Genomic DNA, 24,383 nt, shown 5'->3' with positions numbered 1-24,383 from the left:
ATTAGATGGGCTGCCACAAGAGTCTCACCTGTTTCAGCAGTGGCTAACATGCCCATCAACAGCAGCTGGAGGCAGTCCTGAAGAGTTAGACTACAACAACCAAACATACTTCTGCACTGAACGTGGTGGCACTGGAGGAGCTCTGGCCAAGCTTCCCTTTTCCTTCTGTCTTGCACTTATCAAAGAGCTGCAAACAAGGCTCCCAGAAGTGGCACAATGTGATGCACTGTAATGGAGTGGTGTGGAATATGTCATTAAATGAAGTTATGAAACTTCAGTGTCCACAACCTGCCTGCACTTGTACCTTTCTAAAGAGAAATAGAGTACCACTTGGAAAGGAAATGAGGCTCCTGCCAGTTTTCTCACATTCTGCATGGAAAGAGGGCAGATGGCTTTCTTTTTCCCTTTTACAAAGCAACTTATCACTGCAATCTCTACAAAGATGGTGTAAAACCAGATCATGCAGTGCACAGTGCCTGTATTAAGCTGTGAAGCCATCTTGGATGTAACTGGTTCAGAAAACACAAATCAAAATGCTTTCTCCATAGGGTGGGATGGTCACAGGAGTGATCTTACCAAGTCAGACAGCTGTGCAAAGATGGCCTAAAAGTCCAGCACAAAGGGGTTTGGGCACAACAGTACAGCAAAAAGTCTCCAACTAACTGAATGGGAAAGTACAGGACTTTGTTTAGTGCTTTTGAGCATCTGCAGCAGCCTGAAGATGTGCCTCCCTCCACGGCTTATGGAAAGCAACTTACCTTGCTCTGCTCTCCCAGGTTTGAGGTCTGGAAATGAGATCTTCTGGTGCCTGCTTCATCCTCCCCACCTTTGCCAGAAACCTTCTGAGTGAGGCTAGGCAGTGGCTGAGCCTCAGTCCCAGGCCAGGCTGATCTCCTGGTGGTGGCACACAACCAAACAGCTTCAGCTCATGGCAGAAAGAGGTCTTGATGCAAGGCTCATAGCCCTGGAGACTGAGCAGTGGCATTGCTCATGCTGCAGAAGATCAGGGCTCCGAGAAATACGGTGAACCTTTCCTCTTCCAAAACCCTAGCATTTTAATCTAAAAGGTAAGTGGCTTTTAGGTACCACAGTGGAGATCCATCTCTGAACACATGGGCATTGCAGCTTCAGTGCTCTTGCTTCAGCACTCTTTACCTCCTGGCTGCGGCGAGTTTTGCTTTTGCTGTATCCAAACTGAGACAGAAGAGATTTAGTACTTTGAAGTGGGGATGCAATCCCCACGAAGCAGAACGTCCTGTTTACATGCACATACACATCTGCATCTTCTGTCTTGATTTTAGAAGAGGGTGCAGTCACTGAGCTCTTGGGGAAAACAAATACCTATGCACAGAGAACTCGGTGAAGAGTGACTCACGTTTGTAATGATGCGAAGGGCTGTGGTGGGAGGGTGGAGCCAGACTCTTCTCACACACAACGGGCAATGGGAGCAAGCTGCAGCAGAGGTGGTTCCATGTGAACCTAAGGAAAAACTTCTTCACTGTGAGTGACAGAGCCCTGAAACAGGATGCCCAGAGAGGTTGTGGAATCTCCTTTGGAGACATTCAAAACTCACCTAGGTGTGTTCCTGTGTGACCTGCCCTGGGTGATCCTGCTCCGGGGGTGGGGAGGTGGAGCTGGACTAGATAAGCTTTCAAGATCCTCTTCCAACCCCTCACATTCTGTGATTTTAAGCACCTATCTTTTTCCTTCCTCCTCCCCTGTGAAACAACGACAGGGGACTTAGGCCAGTGTGAGATTTGGTTTTGAGTGTTTGGAATAGTCTCTAGAGCTGGAGAGATTTTAACATATATTTTTTTATTAAATATGTAAAAAGATAAAGGCAAGTCAAGTTATTCACATAGTCAGACAAAGAGCTACGCTACCATGCGACAGGTGGTGGATAATGTAAGACCACTGATACAGCTGGGTAAGACTTTAGGGTGCTTCTTGGTATCTATGATGCCATTGCTTAGCTATTTATATTTAACAATACAATATGTTTACATTCCTTTCAGTTTACATTTAATATATAACCAAAGCTTTACGGTGTGCTATTTAATAAAGGTAATTACAAATGCATATTAAAACCAGAATGGGTTACTCACAGAGGGTTGGGGGGGAGGAGAAGGACAACTCTTTCTCCTTGCAGAGCATCGCTCTCCCCTCAGCACAGCCAAATTTCTAGTGCCCACGAGGTACTTTACTGCTCCAGCTCCCCTACGTCAGTCGCTCCCCCCTTGATACAAGCAGTGAGGGCAACGATCCTCAGACCAGAAGTAGGATAAAAGGAATTTTCAGGAAATGGAGTTCAACTTTATTATTTAAGTTCCTTCCTTTTCTTTTTTCCCTTTTATATGTGCTTCAAAGAGAGAGAAAGGCACAACAGCCTGGCTGTGAACCTCCCCGAGGAGTTCAGCAACCCAACCATTTGCACCTTCAGAATGACATTTTCTCTTGAAGTGCTCTCCGTGCTCAGGTATTAGCAGAAGGATGAATTCAGTAAGCAGAAACTGGTGCTGATGAAAATTAAGCTTAATCCTGATCCCAAACTCCTTGCCCCATCAGGAATCCCATAGAGGTTAAAGGACATCTTGGAGTCTGGAAAAAAAATTAGTAACTGCTCTTCAACAGTATTATGAAGAACTACCATTTATTACAATGACAACTGTAGTAAGTACAGATGTTCTAATAACACAAATACAATGGAAATGACAATTCCCCCATTTGTGGTGGCTCTGGGAAATCCTTTTGGGCTATACACAGTTTTATCAACCAGACTTTACTTGTAACCAATCAAACCGGGAAAGGGAAGCGCTGGCCTGCTGGCGTCACAGGGTAGGACGAGAGGTCAGTGCTGGAGGCAGGGCTGGGAAACCTTCAGCCCACAGGATCCAGAAACTTCTGCTGAGCAAGAGGGGCAACCAAAGAACTGGAAATAGCTGTTCTAGTGCTTAACAGTATTTTACACATTGTCTGTGGTGCAACGCGACAGCAGGGATCTCGCATTTAACCAAGAGCCACTTAGCTGCAGAAGACTGATTAAGGAAGAGAACAACTGCATATGTGTGTGTGATGAACTGCAAACCTTTCTGTGGAAGGTAAAGCTGGCAACTTACGCTTGAGGAGCCTGGGAAGGTCTAAAGTCATTTAATTGTTCAATAGGCTTGGAGTTTTTCAGCGCCTGCCGACTGAGATGGGACTTCCATGCACCTGCTAAATCAGGGTAACAACCCAGAATGAAGACGGTCAGGTGGGAGACCGAGAATAGCAAGCATTAAACATTCAGAGAGTACAATGCAAAGTCTCAGGAGAAGGCTAAGGAACGTTTCTTGTACCTCACCTCCTTTCAAGAAATACCATCACGTAGAACAGGGCGATGGAGCGCACTGGAAGGAGAGCTCTCACTGCAGACATCTGCAGGGCAGACCTGGTTCTCCACCGTGCTGGCCTCACCGGAGTCAGCCAACACAGACCTGCCCCTTGCTCAGCTGGTGCCCCCTCTGATGTGTGCTCTCCTCAGAAGGACTCCTCACTGCCTCTCTGTGCCTTACAAGCAGCCTCAACACCAGTGAGGTGCCCACCCCCCACTCAAAAGGAGTTCAGGAGGGTTTCAGGGCTGGTACTGGTTTTCTCCCCACACCCTGAACTAGTGAGGATATTTTCTGTCTTCCTTCCATACTCATATGGCCAGAGCAGCAGAGGGGAGGGAAGAGTGGTAAGAGTTGGCCTACTTTGTCCTTTTCTGAGGGGTGGGAAGCCAAGCATGACAGCAGAGATCATGTCCTGCAGCTACACTTGTGTGAAGGAGACCTCTCTATCAGCACTGAGCTGTGTGGAGGCAGAGCTGCAGCTGGAGGCTGGGACTGTTCCTCAGGAAAGAAGAAAAGCTGGGAAATATCTACTGACTAGTCAGGAAACCGGGAGGGCTTTCAGAAAACTTAAGTGGATGTCTGTTCCTCCAGAAACAAGCCAAAAAAACATACCATGCAGCTTTCTAACAAGCTAACACAGGGATGTAAACATCTCCTTGTGAAACAGATGCTCTGCCTCCCATTTTGTGAAGGCAGGAAAAGAATAAGCACGAGCAACATGAGCACTGTCCTCCACAAGACACCTCATGCTTATGGCTTGAGTATGACTTCCACTGTATCCCTTTATTCCAATTGTGCCACCAAATTTACACCCCAGGGCAGATGTACTAGGGAAAAAAAAAAGCAAAAGCACCACAAAGTGAGAGAGACAGCTAGTGGTAGGGTACTTCTTGCCACACAAAATGCCAATATAAATATGTTAGAACAAGTTACAGGTGTATCATACTTCAGACAAAAAAGGAAAAATAAAATAAATATCTTTTTTTTGTTGTTGTTTTTTTTTTTGGGGGGGTTTTGTTTGGGTTTTGTTGTTTTAAAGAGCAGAACAAATCTCAAGCAGCCAAGTGGTGAAGTTGCTGTGATGTACAGTAGGTGCTGTAGCCCTACAGACCTCTTGGGAAGATACACTGACAGAAGACGTCTGCAAATGCATCTTGGCAAGGTATGGGTACAGAATGCAGTGGCTGGCTGGCACTCACTATGGAACAGAAATGGCAATGGCAGGCTGGGAGTGAACTGATGTCAAGTTTGAGGCCCCACATCTCCCATTCTCCAGAGGAAAGTTCTCACACACAACGAAAACTGTCAGAGCCGCTGGCCAAGTCAGTACTCCTCCTGCTGCTGCGCCTGGTCGTGGACTTGCTCTTCACCTTCTTGCTCTTCCGTGTGGCTCTCCTGCAGGGAGAGAGGGAGCCCAAAACACTCTTCAGCAGAAAGCAGCCTGAAGATATTCAAGGTGAGGCTTGACAGGGCTCTGGGCAACCTGATCTAGCAGAGGCACTTGGACTAGATGACCTTTGGAAGTCCTTTCCAGCCCAGCCCATTCATAGAATGATTTAGGTTGGAAAGGACCTCAAAGCTCATCCAGTTCCAACCCCCCACCATAGGCAGGGACAACTCCCAGTAGAACAGGTCACTCAAGGCTACTACAAGGTCTCCTCCAAGCCTGCTCTCTTCTCCAGGCTGAAGAGCCCCAACTGTCATAGCCTGTTCTCGCAGGAGAGGTGCTCCAGCCCTCTGAGCATTCTGTGATTCTCATGTAACCTTGCCTCCTAGCAATCTCCATCACCTCCAGCTTAACTGCTCATTTTCATGCACAGAAGTCCAAACTAAGATGGTACTCAAGGAAAGCAGCACCTTGTAACATGGCAGTTCTGCCTATTTACTTTGCTTTTAATTAGTGCATTGCAGTACTGGTATTGTCCCAGAGAACTGCAGCATCGCTGAGTGTTAACTCTTCTGCTGCTTCACCATCCTGAGTAGCTAGGCTGCAAGATGCCCAGCAGCTGGATGCTATATCACAGCATCCTCATGTCCTCCCATGTGTAGTTTGTCCAAGCACCTCCGAGTCTGTCTGCTGTAGTTTTCACACCATCTTCACTCCAGGTTTGTATCACTAAATGGACATGACACTTTTGCTGTCACCTGCTCTAAAAGTTAAACTCAGCCTCCTTTTTCAGGTCAGATTGCAAATGAATTTGTTAGTCACTGCACTCAAGCACAAGGATCAAGGATCACTTGTGCAGTACATGTGAGCTGCATTCCTGTGCTTACCCTTCCTGAAGAAAAGCCTCATGCCCACTGTATCATTTATAAACATCACAGATCCCTAAAATTCATGTAATGCCTTTGCCCTCCCCAGGCTGCCTCTGTATGCTTGAGACACTCTGAAATAGATATTACAAAAGTGAAATCTGAAATGGATTTAAAACAAATTCTTTAGCAAGAAACTAGGGATGCTGGAGTTGCCTCTGGCTTGGGAATTTGGGCTATTTCTCATCTAGGGGTTGGGAAAGCCAAGCTGCTGTCAGCAAGGGATTAACCTGCAAAATACTGTGAGATAGAGAGTTTAACTTGGGACACATTCATTACAGAGAGATAGAAGTCAGAACTGAAGAGCAGAGCAGGGCAACAAGACAGCAAAGTCCAAAAACAAGGAGGCAGCAGCATCTGCATCAGCAAGGGAACCACAGTCTCTGGTTTAGTGCTAATGCACTGAGGTCTTTCCTCAGCAAATTATAGTCCATCTGTTAAGATGATATAAAAATGCATCCTGGAAGATGAGGCAATGAAGTGTCCCAGTAAAAGGTACCCCAAAATTGCATGGGGAATGGTCCCTACACTCTAACTTGGGGAGCAGAACACTCTGCTGCTGCAGTGATGTAACCCAGACTCCAAATGCAAACACATCTTACAGGCAAGGCATGACATGAGGTTCACACACAGGCATGGATGCTTTCAACAGAGAAAGATGTGGAGGGGGAAAGTAAATAATACATGGGGAGGTGGGCTGATGTAAAACATTTTGCAGTGTGCTCTGCTAGTAAGGAAAGCTGCAGGAAGGAAAAGCAAGGAATGCATTCCTTGGCGTGGAATCACTTGCTGCTCAAGCCAAGAGACAGATGTGCTAGGGGTAAGGGGAGAAGAGGGATTTTTCTGGCTTTGCTTTGTAAATAAATCTCCAATCCAGAAGGCATTTCCTTTGACCACTCTATATGTGTAACTCTTTTAAGCCTGTTATCACATACCTGGCCAATGTGTCTTGTTGTTTATTGCTGTGAAAATAATGGTTTCCTCCTCCTGTTCTAGCACTCCCCCGCACCACTGAACAAATCCTTTTTGCCCTGTCACTTCTCATCTGAGCAGTGACCCCCTGTCAGCAGCAAGCTTTTGTGCCTAACGTTCATTTAGGCTCTGCTACTCTTTTTCAGACAGACACGTCAGTTCCAAGTTCCTTGGACCCTACTTTTGATACACAGATTTTAAGTCAGGGACAGAGGGAACCCAGCCCCACAGTACCACCACGCTGCTCAGAGATTAAATTGATGCCTTTATCCTCTAGAGCCAAAGCCATCATCCACGGGAGACTGAAGGATCAGTCATCACTACAGCACATACAGGGATTTAGTTAACATGAATGGGAGTAGTTCAGCTAAGTCTCTCTGAATCATCATCCCTGAGTGTTTCTGAGGAATTTATCCAGCACCCTTTGTGGCTTCTTGCTTTGTTTCAGCCTCTAGAAGAGCTAAGATGCAATGAGATTCTAGCTTAATCTTGCAGACAATGCACTGCTGAGAGTTTGCTAAGAAGGGGTTCCTGGGTTTACACAAGGAAGAATTTTGCCTATAGCAACAGGATTAAAAAAGCTGAGGGGCATTATCTCTGCAGATATAGTTATGGATTTGGCAACCTGCTCCCTACACATTACAACACTGCCACATGGGCTAGAGAAGGTTCACAGCTGTAGACACTGAGCAGCAGCTCTCAGAATCTCTGACTCTCGACATGTTAAAATGATGGTGTTCAGTGTGAGTAGAAAGTCTATGCAAATAAGCAGAAGGTGAAAACAAACAAATAACTAAAAAAAACACACCAAGACCAACCCCCCCCCAACCAAACAAAACCACACCTCCAAAAAAAACAAAATCCACCAAACAAAACTGCCTAAGGCTCAGAAGCACACAAATCTGTTCACACTGTCACACCTCCTCCCCTTTCAGACCACCTTCAGCAAACCTAGAACAGAAAGGCTACACCAAACCAGCAGAAAGGGAGCAGCCTCCCGAGTCCCCTCCCCAGGCTCAGTGCATTGTTTGCAAATGCAGACTTCGTTTCTGGAGGAGGAAGCATGGAAATCCCATCTGCTGCACTTCTGCTGACCTAAATGCAGGACATGGCCCAATACCTTGCACTCAAGTCTTACAAAATGAAGCTGTTTTGTCTAAATTAAAAGTCATTAAGCTTGAACTTACATGATCATCTGAAGCATAAAGGACTTCCATTAGCCGATTGACAAGGTCGTTATTCTCTCCCCCGTGTTCCTGGCAGAGCAGCTCAATCTCCCTTAGTTTGCCGAAGTAGAAATCCCTTTCCTTCTCCACGCCTTCGAGTGCAATCTTTAATGAATGTACCTGCATAGAAACCAAGATGTGAGGCATCAGCTGTGAGGTGCACTACAGACAAAACAAGACAGCCTCAAATTATGCATGCCAGACCATCTTAAATACATGGTCTACTTTATAGCTTAAAGTGAAGCCCACTTTTTATTCTGAAGTGCTGTAATGAGCCTTACACAACAGAGAGGAGTAAATCATGCTCCCCCGTGGTGCCTCTGGAACCTTGTTCCTTGAAGGTTAATTTTCTCAGTGCTCTTTCACACAGAAACCCAAAGCAGCATTTCAGGCATCAGGGCTGCTTAAGACTTGTCTCCTAAGCAAGTTGCCAGAACTGTCATTAATGGCTCATGGTCATCAATGAAACCTTCAGCTCAGTAGCATTATTTTGCCTGGATTAATGTAGGTTTCCCAGCAACTGCACAATATCTCCTTCTCCCCCCCCACAGCCATACCATTACAGACCCATGTTTCAGCACACCTGACCAGTAGGACAAAGGAGGTTATTCTGCCCCTGTGCTCAGCACTGCTCAGGCCACACCTTGAGTGCTGTGTCCAGTTCTGGGCTTCTCAAGTCAAGAGAGATGTTGCAGTACTGGAAGGTGTCCACAGGAGGGCGACAAAGCTGCTGAGGGGCCTGGAGCAGAGCCCTGTGAGGAGAGGCTGAGGGAGCTGGGGGTGTGCAGCCTGCAGCAGAGGAGGCTCAGGGCAGAGCTCATTGCTGTCTGCAACTACCTGAAGGGAGGCTGTAGCCAGGTGGGGTTGGGCTCTGCTGCCAGGCAACCAGCAACAGAACAAGGGGACACAGTCTCAAGTTGTGCCAGGGGAGGTCTAGGCTGGATGTTAGGAGGAAGTTCCTCACAGAGAGAGTGATTGGCATTGATATGGGCTGCCCAGGGAGGTGGTGGAGTCACCGTGCCTGGAGGTGTTAAAGCAAAGACTGGATGGGGCACTTAGTGCCATGGTCTGGTTGATTTGGTATGGCTGGGTGCTAGGTTGGACTGGATGATCTTGGAGGTCTCTTCCAACCTGGTTGATTCTAAGACTTTCTGCTCTCATGGTGCTTTTCTATCAAGAAATTCTCTCAGACACTAAGTATCTTTCTCTCTGCAGCTTTGTTCACATGAGCCTTGGAGCTGAACTGCCAGACTCAATTTGTCCACTAGCACTGCATTTATAGGCAGCATAGTTTTAATGATTAGGCTTCACCACATCATGACAGATGCTGCAGTGTATTTGTATACACTATATATATATATGCACACACACATGTATTTAAAAAAGGCTTGTTTTGTGGGGGCACAAAAGTTAAACTACTGCCCCACAGTGTATACACAATCAAGATAATGTGTGAGTGGCTCTCAGATTTGGAGGACAGCAGTGAAACAACCAACAGAACTAGTCACAGATGAAGCTGCAGTAAACACACTGACCTCGAATCACATCCCCATCACTGCCAAATTAGCATCCACATTTTAAAGCCTGCAATTATACAAATGATTTCCTAAATAAAGTCACTTCAGACTACGTTTCAGTTGACTGAGAAAATGTAGCAGAAAGTTCTGCGTTGCCAGTTCTGCTGCAAGCTGAGTTACTTCCCTCGCTAGGGAAACACCGGCAGAGTTCAAAGCTTTGACAGCCTGCTACACCCCATCAGTTCATCTGTGCACAGCTGCTGAGCTAGCCATCTCTTTTTCTGACCTTTGACTGCACTCTCAGAGGCGTCGGCAGCAGAACTGACCTGCCACCAGGGCAGGATCTCAGAGCATCGCATTCATATGCTAACCCTGACCAGGTGCCCAAGTGTGACACCTAAGCCCTCCTGCATCAGTGTGAAACCATGACTGGTGCAAGGAGCAGTCACCTTAACCTTGATTTGTTCATGAAAGTAGGAATAGTGAAATGGAACAAGACTTTACAAGATTTTGGTCTGCAGATGAAGACCTCACATCTAAGAACTATCTGCTGGACCTGCAGCAGCATTTTTCTTGAGGGCAATGCTTGCATCCAGACACAGCAAGAACAGAACTGCTTTGGGATCTCTTGCTCCGTGCTTGCTAGAGCTTGGGAAAGCAACAAACTTCAGCTGAAGCACTGGCAGCTGAGAGCTCAGACCATCCCTCCTCCTGACCTATTTACTATGGAGGCATACTCCTGGTTGCATTCTATCACAGGAGTTCTATTTTAAGCAATGGAATCATTAAAGCAAGCGTAAGCGCACACAGCAAAGCAACTGAAACGTACAGCAAACGCTGTTGGAACCAAACCAGACTCTTCTCCACCTGTGACACTGTCATTTGGTTTTCTTCAGGTACTTGGCACATCCCCCTCCTATGGCCATGCCAAAAGGCTCATCCTGTATGAGGAACTGTGCATGTTAACTCCCATCCTCTTGTTTCTGGACCAGAAAGGTACCCCTCTGCAATCCAGTTAAGGCGGCAGTCGTCACTAACTGCTCTTGTCTCTGCTGGCCTATTTTGGTGGCATGAATACTCACAGGACTGCAGAGCCAGGCTGGAGACCAAGCACACAGTGCAAACATGCTGTTTTCAGAAGCTCTGTGTGTACAAGCACACAGTTAACAGCCCTGGGACCACTCTCCATGCGTCATGGCTCCTGGTCTGTGCCGACTCCTCAGCTCCACTCAACCCCCTTGTGAGAGTGCTGGCTGGCACAGACCAAAACCACAGCAGGCATCACTTTAGTATTTTAATGCTTTGGATAATCAAGGTCCAGCACACATCCCTTGAAGTGCAGAGGAAAAGGCAATAAATCAAGACCACTTTAAGAGAAACTTTAAGACTGTTGGGAGCTGTTAAACTAGCAAATGCTATGGATGGGTTAGCAATACTGCAAATAGCTCCTTGAGCTGCCCTATGGTAAAGTACAATGCATGGACAGCCCCCACTGCTGAAAATTTTCCACTGCAAACTGCATCAGAGTTCAGATGTTTCAACCTCCCTTAGCTGCCATCCACAAAAGGGCTGAAAAAAGTGGAGCAATTTGGCATCCACAGACACCATTCAACATTTCTTACTCAGAATTAAGACAGCAACTGAGTGAAAGTGGTTGCTGCCCTCATCTCCCTGGTTGCTGTAGAGTGGTAAAACATGGGCAATTTGGCTTTTTCAGCATGTTTAGACTGGGGTCAGAAAAGCCTGGCTCAGAGCTGCTTGCAGCACAGCTTTTCTGTCTCATGTTACATGCTCAGGGTGCACAAGTAGCCATTAGTGGGAAGTGCTCATGCTGCCAGCATTGAGAAAGTCTTCCAGGCCACTCTGGCTAGAAAAGGTCTCTTAAAAGCTAGCCATTAAAGCACCAACTTTCCAAATCCTCACAACTTCTCCTTGGTGAAGGGGAAAGTCATCAGTTTTCCCTCTGGGTTATTTGTATACAAAGCTTAAGGTTTTCACACATGGGACGTGCTAGGAATACATCAGCAGTGGACATGATAGCAACTGTCTATTTCAGTCAAGATCAAATGTTTTCATGCTGCTTAGATCTCAAGCAACTCTTCCTCCTGAAGCAAACACATTCTGACTTCTGAGTACAAATGTCATGGTTTAAGTTGCATGAGGCTGATGCTGGAACTCCACTCTGACACTGATTTAAGAAAAAGATTCCATGCAAGTCACATACATCCCTTCTCTGTACACCACCTAAGAACTCTGCTATTACAGCAACGACCAGAAGCCCATGGACCTCTCAGCTGGTGGAGCTGCTTGTGCTCTGTGCTGCTCAGAATTACACCCTGCATCTGCAGCGTGCCACGTTTGGGCTGTGGCTATCCATCCACCGCTTTTAAGTGCGCAACAGTGACCAGGAATTTGCAAACTGTGCCCCAACAAACTGAAATCTTTGTTGTTGAGGTCAGTGGAAGCCTGAAACTGAAATGCCCTTGATTGTGGAAAATGATATTTGAGCCAGTATAATGAGGTCTTCCTGAACACAGCTGCCAGGCAGCTCAGACTCTAAAATACGAGTTTTTTCCTTTTCATTTTCCCTCACCCAGGACAAACACAGGGATCAAGCCTCATTTATACTAGTGGCATTTGCACCACTCTGACAGCACAGTCTTGAGCCAGATGCAGAGATTTATGGATGTCCAACTCAGACATTCTTGAATGCCCAGGGACATGGTATAAAACTCCACTACACAAATAAACAGAGTGGCTGGAAAGCAGCCAGACAGAGAGGGACCCAGGGGTGATGGTCAGTAGCCGACTGAATGCAAGCCAGCAGTGTGCCCAGATGGACAAGAAAGCCAATGGCATCCTGGCCTGGATCAGGAATAGTGTGGCCAGCAGGACCAGGGAAGTCATTCTGCCCCTGTACTCAGTACTGGTCAGGCCACACCTTGAGTGCTGAGTCCAGTTCTGGGCCCCTCAATTCAAGAGAGATGTTGAGATACTGGAAGGTGTCCATAGAAGGGCGATGAAGCTGGTGAGGGGCCTGGAGCACAGCCCTGTGAGGAGAGGCTGAGGGAGCTGGGGGTGTGCAGCCTGCAGAAGAGGAGGCTCAGGGCAGACCTCATTGCTGTCTACAGGTACCTGAAAGGAGGCTGTAGCCAGGTGAGGGTGGTCTCTTCTCCCAGGCACCCAGTGACAGAACAAGAGGACACAGTCTCAAGCTGCACCAGGGCAGGTTTAGGCTGGATGTTAGGAAGCTCTTCATGGAAAGATTGGCATTTGAATGGGCTGCCCGGGGAGGTGGTGGAGTCACCATCCCTGGAGGTGTTTAAAAGGAGCTGGATTAGACTCCTTTAGTGCCATGGTTTAGTTAATTAGAAGAGTTAGGTGATGTGTTGGACTCTGTGATCCTGAAGGTCTCTTCCAACCTAGTTAACATTGTGATTCTGTGACAAATGAAGCCATCCCATTCCCAACATTAAAGGCACTCTGAAGCTTTATCAATTACATTGCAGATCCTTATAATTACCTACGAATTCTCAGAAAGGTAGATTACATTTTTAATTAAAAGGGTATACTACCCTCTTAACACCTCCCTTCCAGAAAGCAGAGTGCAATGAGCTGGGTCTGGATTCAGCTGCAAATCCCTAACCCTCCAGTATTACAAGCAGGCCTCTCTTCCCCACAGCAACAAATTCAAATGATTTATTTCACACTTGTAATACGGAAGAGCAAAGACACTACAGAGATTTTTCCTATCCAAAGTGAAATAAACCCCACATTCCTATGTCTAATAAGATTATCATACTTCAGCAAGACTCACCTGTCACTCTAAGAGCACCTTTTAAAAGCACTGGCAAACACCAGTCATCTCTGTCAGATGTTAGTGTTAACAATAAATCAGCTTCCCCATGCCTCAGCTGAGCTATTTCAATCTTTTCTCCCTTCATAACTCTGAAGAGCATCATTCAACAGAGGGCAATGCCAGATTTCATGCCTGCCTGTGACAATGAAAGCATCTAATTTTATGCCTAAAGCAAATTTACCTGTTCACTGAGCTGTATGACTTGGGTTTCCAAATCTTTATCTGATTTAGATGCTGAGCTGCTTGGTGCAGCTTTTTTTGCTGAAGATGGGCGAGAAGGTGTTGATCCTGGTTTAGAAGCTGGACTGGATTTAGCAGCACCTGAAAAACACAATAAATGAGAACCAAAATTTATCTCCAGGATAAATACATTCATACTAAATTGGTACCAAAACAGAAGTGTTTGTTTTGCAGGCAGCCATTCTCTCTTGCTTCAAGGTGACAGTGGGGGCAATTCCAGTGCTTCCTGTGCATTGGAAGAGGACATAAACCACATTTTTCAGCAGTTTGAGTTTGCTACCAAAGAGTAAAGTAATTCTGAACCAGCAATAAATCAGGACTATAAAGTTCCCTAGTTCTTAGCAGCTTACAGCATTAAAAAATATGTCATTAACAGACCATTTTCCCCAGACTAGTACAATATTTAGTGTACAAATCCATCTTCAATTTCCCCTGGAGAGAACTAGATTCAGATAAACTCAGTTAAACTGCCTCTGTACTTCCCTCATTTTCACAAGGAAACCATCCTTGAGACAAGGGCATTGAAATTCAGGTGGAGCATGCAAAATCAAACCCATGGGTGAACTCACAGTTGCCATAGCGACCAAGAGATGAGTTCTGATCTCCCTAGGTTTTGCTATTTGTTTTTAATTACTTGCACTGTAAATCTGTCAGAACACAGAGCAACATCTCTACCAGTAAGACCAACAGGTAACAGGAGTGCACAGGGGCACATCCACAAGGCCTGTGGCACACAGATGCCTAAGCAGGGGAACATCTGGAAGGGTCTGCAGTGCCTTCCTAAAAACCTCCCAGCCAGCAGCTCATGCCTCGCTCCATCTCTCCATTGTCCTCTCCTGGTCAGCTCTTGGATTTAGTAGCTTAACCCCAGAACATGAGTGCCTGGCTCACAGCTGTCCACTGTTCTCTGACTCACAGTCTCTCCCTGCCAACTAGGAATACATGTCAGATGCAGTGGACATACATCTGCTGCAAAAACTGCTTGCGTTAAGAAGACAGGACAGAAATCCAGCCCTCTCTCCCATCCAATTTCATTTATTAATCAGAAGTGTTGCTTTGCAACACTCATGTTATCACTCTTCCTCACAAAAAGCAGAGCACAGATGTCCTGGCATGCTGACAGACTCTGTGGCCATCCTCCACCACCAAATGCTGTTGGCCCTGAAAGCCTGGGTCATACCAGGTGGAAGAGAAAGCCTGAATCCAGCAAGCCCCTGGCTGAGTTCACAAATTCCAGAGGGATTTGCCGTAGCTTTCTCAGCAGCCACCTCCTACTCTGCACCTCACCAGCTGCTCCTCCCGTAAGGTGATCTGATTTATGAACACTGCAGAACTGTTCCAAGTTGTCATTTCCACAACACATCCCCAGACAGTGCTTTATTAAAGCAATTCATTGTAAACCCAGTGTTGTACAGAGTGGTACTGGGAAGGAATCACGAGCAGGCAGGGAAAGGCAGGAGAGGAAAAAAGATGACTTGTGAGGCTGCTCATATATCCAAACCCTGGAGCTCACATGGTCTCTGACCTAGAACTGTAGAGTGGTCCCTTGGAGGAGTTAAAAAACAAATGGGAAAGGAGAACAGCAGTGGGTATTTCAATCAGGCTAGCCCAGGGTTTTCTCATTCAGTCAGACCTCCCTAGCAGTCATCTCCTCCTGCCTCTAAGGACAATTCTGTATTAACTGATCACCTAATGCAAACAGAACACAACCAACCAACTTGATAAGTCAGCTGAATTGTGGAAGCATTTCTGTGCAAGATGTCCACTCTCTTTTTCTGTGCTTCTTAAAATGAGGCAGAAAACAAAAAAAAACAACAAACAAAACCAAAACTCCAGTCCAATAATTCCCATGTGCTGGGCCCAGTCCTGTTCAATATCTTTACTGATGTTATGGACGAGGGGATTGAGTCCAGCATCACTAAGTTTGCAGATGACACCAAGCTAGGAACAGGTGTGGATCTGTTGGAGGGTAGGAGAGCCCTGCAGAGGGACCTTGCCAGGCTGGATGGGTGGGCAGAGGCCAATGGGATGAGATTGAACAAGGCCAATTGCAGGGTTCTGCACTTTTCAGCTGCAGCACACAGACTTGCTGAAGTTGTGTACATCCCTGCAACTAAATTCTTTTTACATCATACTTGTATCAGCACAGAATAGTTTGCAGAGGAATATTTGAAACACAAAGGATTTTTCTGTTGGCATTTCTTTCTTTAGGCAATTTAATGTCTGTTAGCACCCTGCCTTCATGACACATTTTCCAGGTTCAGTCCACATTTTGACAACCAAAAAGTCAGCTACTTAAAAGGAGACTTGTTAAGGTGCTCTGAAAGCCTTAAAAGGAGACTTGTTAAGGTGCTCTGAAAGCCTTAAAAGGAGACTTGTTAAGGTGCTCTTTGGGTTAGCAGATACTTAAAACTGGTGTCAAAGTAAGCAAGATGCACATGAAATTATTACTTTGACTACAGCATTCTAGTTGGGCCTAAAATTACTTAATAAATAAATCACATTATATGCAGCCACAATGCATCACCCAGACAAAATGCAAGCTAATATATGGTACACTAAACAAAGGAATCAATGTTTGTTCATCTCTTGTTGTATTCTATGCCTGCAAGAAGCAGCTCAGGGTACTGACTGAAAATGAAATGCTCCTAACCAAGGTATGGACCTCCAGCTATGAAAGCTTGGCTGGTCTGCACAGCTTCCCCCTGCACCAACCACTCCTCTTCTACTTGAAGGCAGCACTTGACTTGCCCTTGGCAGTGAGCACCTGCACACAAGCACAGGAGAGGCTGCTCAGCTTTTCTAGGGCAGCATCCCCAGGCTCTTCTCCACCATTTCTCCTCAGAGGTCATGGTACCAGACCTAAGCAAGGCACACCGTGCAGCCACGTCACATTGCTGCTCCCTTTCACACTTAACAGTCCTGTGAGGCAAGCCAGCTCTTTGCAGCCCAGGGAACTGATCAGGGGAAGCACACAGCTCTTTCTGACCTGCAGAGCTGATGACAGGCAAGCACAAACATGTCAGCCCCAGGTATTCTCTAATGTGAAGCTGAGGTGACCTCCCCAAGGGGGCTGAGCGAGCCCACATCACCACTGTCTGCAGAGGGCTGGACAGCACCCAACCCACCATGCATTAGACCCTCCTTTGAAAACAAGAAAGCCTTTTCAGTTTCTACAGCAAAGCATCACTAAGCTTTACAAATATATTAAAAAATCGACTTTTGCTCTGTTGCTCAAGAACAGCTCTTAAGTGAACATGATAGTCCAATTTCAGGAACAGACAAAAACCAGCTAAATGACCTGAGCGTTTCAGACAGTATCAGAGACAGCTGGAGAGACCTTAATTGCAACAGAGAATGCCTAAGGGCTTCCAATTTAGTATTTCCTGGAGGAAGGAATAAGAAAAACAAAAGAAATATGACTGCACATGTATTCTGAAACCTCAGAGGTAAGCCTCCCATTCTAGCAGGAGATGGATTTCATACAGGAACTGAAGGATGCTGCTTGAGAGAGACTTGAGACACTCAGATATCTAAATGGAGCTCCAAGATCCTCATAGATTTAATGACTTTGCTGTTGAGCACCACAATGGCTTTGCAGTCAATTAGAGCCATTGGAAGTCATTCCTAATGTAGTGCTTAGATGGGCTGTGGATGTAATCCAAGCAGTTCAAAGTCTGTCCATACCTTCTGTAAAAGAACCCACTGACATTCTGAGACAAAGGTTATGGCATCAGTATCTGATAAGCTGCTTTTTGTCACTGGCCATAGAGAGCTGCAGCGTAATCAGCACCACAAACATCACTCATTACCAAGTCCTTTTCAAGCTGACTGTTGGTTGGTGTTCAAACAGCAGCAGAGTGCCCTGATCCTGCAAAGGAACAGTCTCATGCTCCACAGCGTGCCAGCAGTCATGGAAAGCAGCACAACAGAAGAGGACTTTGGGGTCCTGCTGGATGCCACGATGAGCGTGAGCCAGCAATGCAGGCTCGCAGCAAGGAAGGCCAACAGCCTCCTGTGCTGCACTGGGAAAAGCATTGCCAGCAGTTAGAGGGAGGGGATTGTCCCCTTCTACTCAGCACTAATGAGTCACATCTGGAGTACTAGGGCCAGCCTGGGGCTCCTCAGTACCAGAGGGACATAGGCGTACTGGAAAGAGCCTGACAGAGGACCACGGAGACAACTAAGTGACTGGAGTGTCTCACATGAGGAAGGCTGAGAGAGCTGGGACTGCTCAGCCTGGAGAAGGCCCAGGGAGACTCAGCCTTACGTGAAAGGGGAGTGCAGGTAAGATGGATGTGGCTCCTTCCAGTGGTCCCCAGGCAAAGGCCAAGAGGCAATGAGCACAAACTGAAATGCAAGAAATGCCACTGAAAGCTAAGAAACAAATCTTCACTCTGAGGTGATCCAATACTGGAGTGAGCTGTCCAGAGAGGCTGGGGGGGTCTCCATCCCTAGAAATACAGTCCTGAGCACTTGGCTCTACGGAATGCTGCTGGACTGGATGATCTCGGATGTGCCTTTCCACCTCCACTGTTCAGTGAGGACTTCTGTCACAGCATGCTCTGGTTTTAGGTCGATGCAGGGTCCAATTAGAGTGGTTTCTAACAGTATCACAGCCACTTCAGTTAACACCTGGATGCCTTTTTGTTCCTGCCCACCTAACACTAGCAGAGATAGGCAAAGTAAACCCACAGTTGAAAGACAAATTATTTTGTTCTTGTACTGAATGAAGTTAGATGAACCAGCTTTGAGATGCATTATGAGTTTCTGTCTGGTGCTCCAGGACCAATTACCAGTCACTCCATAACTAAATATACCCCTGGCAGTCTCAGCTTCACTACTCCTTTTGCTAAAGACATCCATTTTACAAACAGATGCACACTTGTCCAATTTGAAACAGCAGGTTTTGGGTACAACAAAGCTGAGTTGTGAATTCCAGGTCACTTTACATCACAAGCACAGCCTTGCAGACAAGAGACCTATTTAATGTTGAGAGAGAAATCCTGGAGCTATATGAGTAATTAGCACACCATTAAATATTTATGTAGGATTCCAAGAAACAGTGTAGATGTGCATGAGGATGGTGTGGAAAGCAATGAAGCTTTGCCTGCCTCCGTGACCACTGCTTCAGTGGAATCTGGGAATCACTTGAGAATTCTTCAGTCAAATTAAAGGATTTTATAAAATGAATATTCCTGACTCACACCACAGAAGAAACAAACCCACCAAGAGGCTACAAAGCCAGCAATTTCTTCACAAGAAAAACTCTCCACCTCCAAAGGAGTGAGAACAATAGCTGAATTAATATTCTTAATTAATACTCCCCTTTGTTGCTGCAGCAACACTGGGATGCAAGAAACTGCTCGATTTAGGGATGCTTGTTGGCATAAGTGATGACAAATGATGCTTAATGAGAATGAACTGACCTCAGACAAAGCCCAACTTGACTTTCAGCACCCCAACACACCGCAGTGCAGCCACTTGATTAGCACAGGGTGCTAACTTCTGACTGGCTGGACTCCTCTGTCTCCTCAGCTCTCCATGCCTCCACTGCTGCTGACTACAGTACAGTCTGATGAGCTCTACGCTGATCCTCACCACCAGACAGCTGGCAAAGAGAAGTGTGTACAGATACTTGAAACTGAAGCACCTTTTACACATTTCAGCAGAGCAATGCAAGGAAGAACATGCAATAGAGTCTACTTGTCAGATGAAAAGGTTTTGTTGATGGCATAACCCCTCTTTAAAAGAAGGGGATTTGATAGAGAGAACCAACCACAGACTTTTCTCCATCATAAATGAAGACTTTAGGTTTGAAATAACCAACATGGTAATGGCAACTATTGAAACTCCTATTCTCTCTAGAAACATCTTCAAGCATTTATCTTCAAGAGATGAAACCATTTCACACAAGCTCAAAAGAAGAATACAATTCAAACCGTGAAATGATCTTAAAAACCTTCCTTTTCTAAAATTCAGCTGCTCAGCTACAAGGAGAAAACAGCCTCAAAAGGAGGAGCTGAAAGCAAATCATCGTGAAATAGAGAAGATCTCAGAAAGATCTGAGCAGCAGACATTCAAACCACACCCAGTGCACGCTGGAAATTAAGACAGCAGCTTTCACTATTGCTTTCTAAAGACAGCCTTCAGCCTGGCTCCTGCACTGTGTTGCTTCGTGGTCTAAATTCTCCAGCTCAGTGGGTTTAAAAATTAAACCCTCCTGATGCTGGCAGAGGAGGTGTGTCTGTACTAAGGCTGAGCCACCCTCCTCTCCACTTCCCAGGCCCACACTGTCACTGCACATGCTGTTCCTGTCAGCTAGTACAATTCCTTGGCCTCGTATGAACTAGGCACAAAAAACACTTCCAGTTTGTTGCCCTGTGGCTGTTCCCATCCCCAGCATTATCCTGGAGCACCACAGCACCAATAACCGAGGCAAAAGGTGGCATATTTGGGTGGAAAGCAAAGCAAGCAAAAGGAAAAACAGGCAGCATTAAGAATTCTCCAGTGCCCCCAGGAGCCCTAATCCTATCACTAGCAGCTAAAATAAAGACTGGTTTTGGTGAGTACTTTTTATCCCTCAAAATTAATTTACAGCACACATCTGCCACAGCAGGATAGACCATTCCCCTACAGAAAAAATGGGTGTTTTCCTTACATAATTGGCTGTTTGATGGCATGCACACCATATATAAAGCATTCATGCACAAACAGTTCATTCTGCCCTGGTTATTTTCCCTGTCATAGCAGGAGTATTTTTAGCCCTCATGTGATCCTCCAGTATTTTCCAGCGCTGCTTTAGTCATCCTGCTCTCACTGAATATTTCAAACTAAAACCTCTAACAGCCTTCAGGTCTAAGAACCTCTCTCATGTTTAGCTTACAGGTCAATAATTCATTTCATTAGTCTTTTACCCATGTATTTTTGACACCCCCATGCCCCTCCACGATGCAGTGCTCCATGCATTTGCTCTGCCACACAGGAGCTGTTACATAAGACACTAAGCTCAAACTGTGACAACCTGATCACTGTTTTCAGTTTGATCAGATGGAGCTTTCGCTGCTATTTTCCAGAGGGAGCATCAGAATTGGCACAAACTACCATGCCCTAATATTTTAATCCTGCACCACAATTTTAACTCTACATCTGCAGGCTGTTTACCACTGCATTAGAGAGGAGCAGAGGCTGTAGGAGATCGAAAGGCGGCTCAAGGCTGGCAGATGGCATTAGATCTAAAAGCAGCTGTGGTGCCTTTGGCAGAGAGCCTGCAGTGGTGGTCTGTGCTGCTGGCTTCGCTCCTGCAAGGACGGAGGAGCAGGGAGCTGCATTTACCTGGCAAATCCTTGCTGCTCCCATTTCCTTCTAGAAGCAGCCTCTGACACGTGTCACCAAAGCCATCCACCCACTGCCCAGCAGCAAATCGGCTCTGTCCCTGAAGGAAGGGGCGAGGCACGGCGAGGGTGGCACAGCAGATTAGTTGAAGGGACCTATTTACGCTTCCATTTCCGAGCTGCATTATCCTTGACCTGCGCTGACTCCTTGGATTGCCTTTGGAAGGGGCAGGGGCCACGGCTGCTGGCCCACTCCCTGATGTACACCAAACCTGGCACACTGGGAGAGGTCTCAAGCTTTGGGTTGCGCTCAAAGCATTTTGAAGAACAAAATGAATGAGCAGAGATAGAGATGAATACCCACATATGGCACAGAAAGCAGCTACGGGTCTTGTCAAGACTTAGTGTCAGATTAAAATACCCAAAATAATACTAACTCATGACAGTACCTTTTTGGGTAAATCTTCACAGCAGTCTTTAGGGATCTGGCCACTTTCTCATGAATTTAAAGCCATACCTCTGTCTACCTCAGAAAACACAGTGTTAGAGCAGTGTTGCAAAGCAGTTATGCACTAGAGAGATCAGCACCTTCTACATCACTCAAAACACCAAAGTTCCAGCAAACAGCACTGGGAGAGTTATTCCATGGCACAACAGGAATACTCTGAAATGCATATGGAATTATTAGTAGCAAAATAAGCTATGTTTTAGAAACATATCTATTTGGTCAAGTTAGAATAGATATATTTCAAAATATGATTACTCTAGCTGGGCTGGAAAAACCCAAAAATACAATGAGCACCCACATGTCTGCTTGGTCCTGACACTCATCAACAGATACATTTAACTATGTCCACTGCACACTGCTTAAAAACTCCTGGATTCTGTGGAATGATCTGTGGTGTTTATGTTCTCCCACTACTCCTCCTTTTGTTTCATTAATCAACTGAAACAGGGCAACAGTAGGATTTCAAAGCTTCACTGTTAATGACACAAATTAAAAATGACAATAGAAAAGAAGAGAAAGTACAAAAAAGAGAGACAAGCTGCTACAGATGCTGACAAATGGTGCTGCGTGGGTCTAAGAGGTATACCAAGCAGCCCACAGTGGTTACTGCTCCCACAGCAAAGTCACTGGAAATGCAACCATACTCAGAACCTCCGTCACTGCAGCCAAGATCCAGGAAAGCAGAACAACAAAATATTCCACACAAGTCACAGATTGCAGTTGAAACTGTGCCACCTGATGTTGTACTTACTCATGGGCAGGTATTCCCTCTTTCAGTTTGTAACCTAAGGGAAAACGAAGCTTCAGATGGAGCAGGGAATTCTTAACCTGCTGCAGAATAACTTGTGAGATCTTCTCTTTTCTTCCCTTTTCATATAAATAGCTAAACTTGTTTTGCTCCCATGGGCATATTATGGTTCCTGCAACACCTGTAACAAATACTCCTTGACATCTAGTTAAGGATGCACCAGACAGAGGGATAGAAGCATCTCTTCCATGATGATTTCCCAATTACCCAGGGCTTGCTTTCACATCATCCCAATTTACTCCCAAATGGCAAGAGATGAAGCCCACACAAGATGCATATGGGACTCCTTTCAGCATCTTTCATCAACAGACATCAGGCTCTGTCATGGGTTGAGTTGAATCTGCTGCTGTTACTCATACCATGCTGCAGTTTGCCCCTGCACTAAACCATCCACTCAAGCAGCCAGGATACATGATATGGTGAGGGGAGGCACAAAGGCACATCAGTGAACAGACAGAAACTGAATACACCTGCAAATGACTGACAGCTAACAAACCAGACCTGTTCTAAAATGCATGCAACAATAGAAGGTTGAACTCCCATTTCCCTAGCATCATGTATTGTCTAAATACAGAAATTAAACCAGTGTCCTGCCTCATACCTCTGGACAACACTGAAGCTACTAGCGAAGGAAGTTTTCCAAGAAGCAGCTAACTCTCACCATAGGATCTTACCAAAACCCATCACATTATCTCAGTTGTCCTATTCCATACCAGGGCTGGGAAGGCACCAGAGATGCTCACCATACGAACAGAACCTGACACAAGATCCCTGCACTACCCTCCACACCAGCTGGCTGGCTCCACTCCAGTAGCTATTCTATTTCTCTAGGACTGTCACCTCTACAGATTTAATTTGGATTACTTATTTGTGACTTTGGTAAAAACAGACCATCTGCAAGAAGAATTAACAGGCACAGTAAAGTCTGTATTTAATAAAGGTGTCCTTTTCCAGTTTCTCAACTGGCTACATCATGACACCAGCACTTGAGGCTTTTTGTTTTCACAGCGAGTGCAGGGCATCACATGGGAAATTACAGTATATCAGGCCCTGGAAATTCAAAGGCTCAGACACGAGAGGGTGCAAACCAAAGATGTAAATGAGCTTTAGAAGCCCAGAGCAGCACTGGCCTGCTATTAGGTGCTGAATTTCCTGGAAACACTAATGAGCTGAAGGCAGCTGGCCAAGTATGTCCTACTTTGACGTCAGAAGTGATCAGAGCAGAACGCAAAAACCCGAGTATGACTCAAGAGCGTAAGCCAGCCTCAAACAGAGGGTGCCTCATACCTGCCCCTTTGCCAGCATTGGTGCGTGTCTGAGCCCATGAGAAGACAGGTCACAGATTTAAGCCAGCTGGAAATTAACTCATTTGAGAGATGGGTGAGCAGGAATAAGATAAACCAAGAGAATCAAGCATGCCTATGACAAGACAAAAAGAAACGTCCCTCCCACACAAGGAAATCATTTTAAAGTGCTATTTATGTAAGATGGATCACAGTTTGTCTTCAGAGGCAGACAGGGAAATGTTCAAAGTCCAAAATACCTGCAGTAGGAGAGTTTGCATGGTGAGACTTTTTGGGCAGGTTGAAGATCTGTTCTCCAGGATCTGGAGGAGGAATTGCATCTTGGCCTTGTCGAGCTTCCACAGGATCATACTCCTTGCCATCATAGTTAGCATCAAAGAACTTTTTGAACCACTGAATGAAATCTAAGTTGTCTTGGAAGCGCCCTTTGACCAGTTTTTCCACGGGTATTACCTGAAAGGTAGAATAAAGGTTCAGTAACATATCACTGCCATGTGAAAAACCCAAACTACACACGCACACTGCTCTGAAAGAAAACCCCAAAGCTAACTTTATCAGCACATGTTCCTCTGCCATTGTTTCCTGCCCAAAAGAAAGGCAATTACGGTGGAATTGCAAGCGCTCCTCAGAAGTAAAGCCAAAAGTAAGAACCAGCCTTTGAAGTGGCTATGCAGTGGCTCTCTGTGAGCCTTAAGTGCCCTTCAACAGAGCAACTCCTTCCTTTTTGCAGTGAGAGCCACGATGAGTGGAGCTGTTCTAAGAGTAACACCACATTCAGCTAACTAGAGATTTACACTTGGCACACTGAAAATGCACAGTTCTTCAAAAGGACCAGGCAGGAGCATCCTGCTCTCTGCTCTACTTTGAACTACAAAAAAACCCAAACCCAAAGTAACCAAAACCAAGCCCCAAACTAGCAGCTTTTCCACGC

The 24,383-nt window shown here is 45.9% G+C and overlaps 2 protein-coding genes across 4 annotated transcripts in view; one reads left to right on the top strand and one right to left on the bottom strand.

Annotated features, from left to right (window-relative positions):
* The window catches only part of LOC135189911 (ethanolaminephosphotransferase 1-like), a 48,786-nt gene extending 46,340 nt beyond the window's left edge, over nucleotides 1–2,446 (top strand). The window contains exon 10 of the mRNA XM_064170681.1: nucleotides 2,368–2,446. Coding sequence (XP_064026751.1) covers nucleotides 2,368–2,397 — 30 coding nt within the window. The 3' untranslated portion in view covers nucleotides 2,398–2,446. The remainder of the gene's footprint in view (nucleotides 1–2,367) is intronic.
* MAPRE2 (microtubule associated protein RP/EB family member 2) overlaps nucleotides 1,795–24,383 on the bottom strand; it is a 92,242-nt gene continuing 69,653 nt past the window's right edge. For 2 of the 3 annotated variants that reach the window (XM_064170687.1, XM_064170688.1), the window contains 4 exons: nucleotides 23,692–23,905; nucleotides 13,440–13,579; nucleotides 7,844–8,002; nucleotides 2,634–4,766 (listed from right to left, as the gene is read on the bottom strand). In XM_064170687.1, the coding sequence (XP_064026757.1) occupies nucleotides 4,695–4,766; nucleotides 7,844–8,002; nucleotides 13,440–13,579; nucleotides 23,692–23,905 (585 nt within the window). In that variant the 3' untranslated portion in view covers nucleotides 2,634–4,694. Of the gene's footprint in view, nucleotides 4,767–7,843; nucleotides 8,003–13,439; nucleotides 13,580–23,691; nucleotides 23,906–24,383 lie in introns of all 3 variants that reach the window. The other variant, XM_064170686.1, reaches the window with a different exon arrangement.

Source organism: Pogoniulus pusillus, chromosome 34, assembly GCF_015220805.1.
Source record: "Pogoniulus pusillus isolate bPogPus1 chromosome 34, bPogPus1.pri, whole genome shotgun sequence".
Classification (NCBI taxonomy): Eukaryota; Metazoa; Chordata; class Aves; order Piciformes; family Lybiidae; genus Pogoniulus; species Pogoniulus pusillus.
Note: the sequence above shows the minus strand (reverse complement) of the source record. Positions and strands in the feature narration are given on the sequence as shown.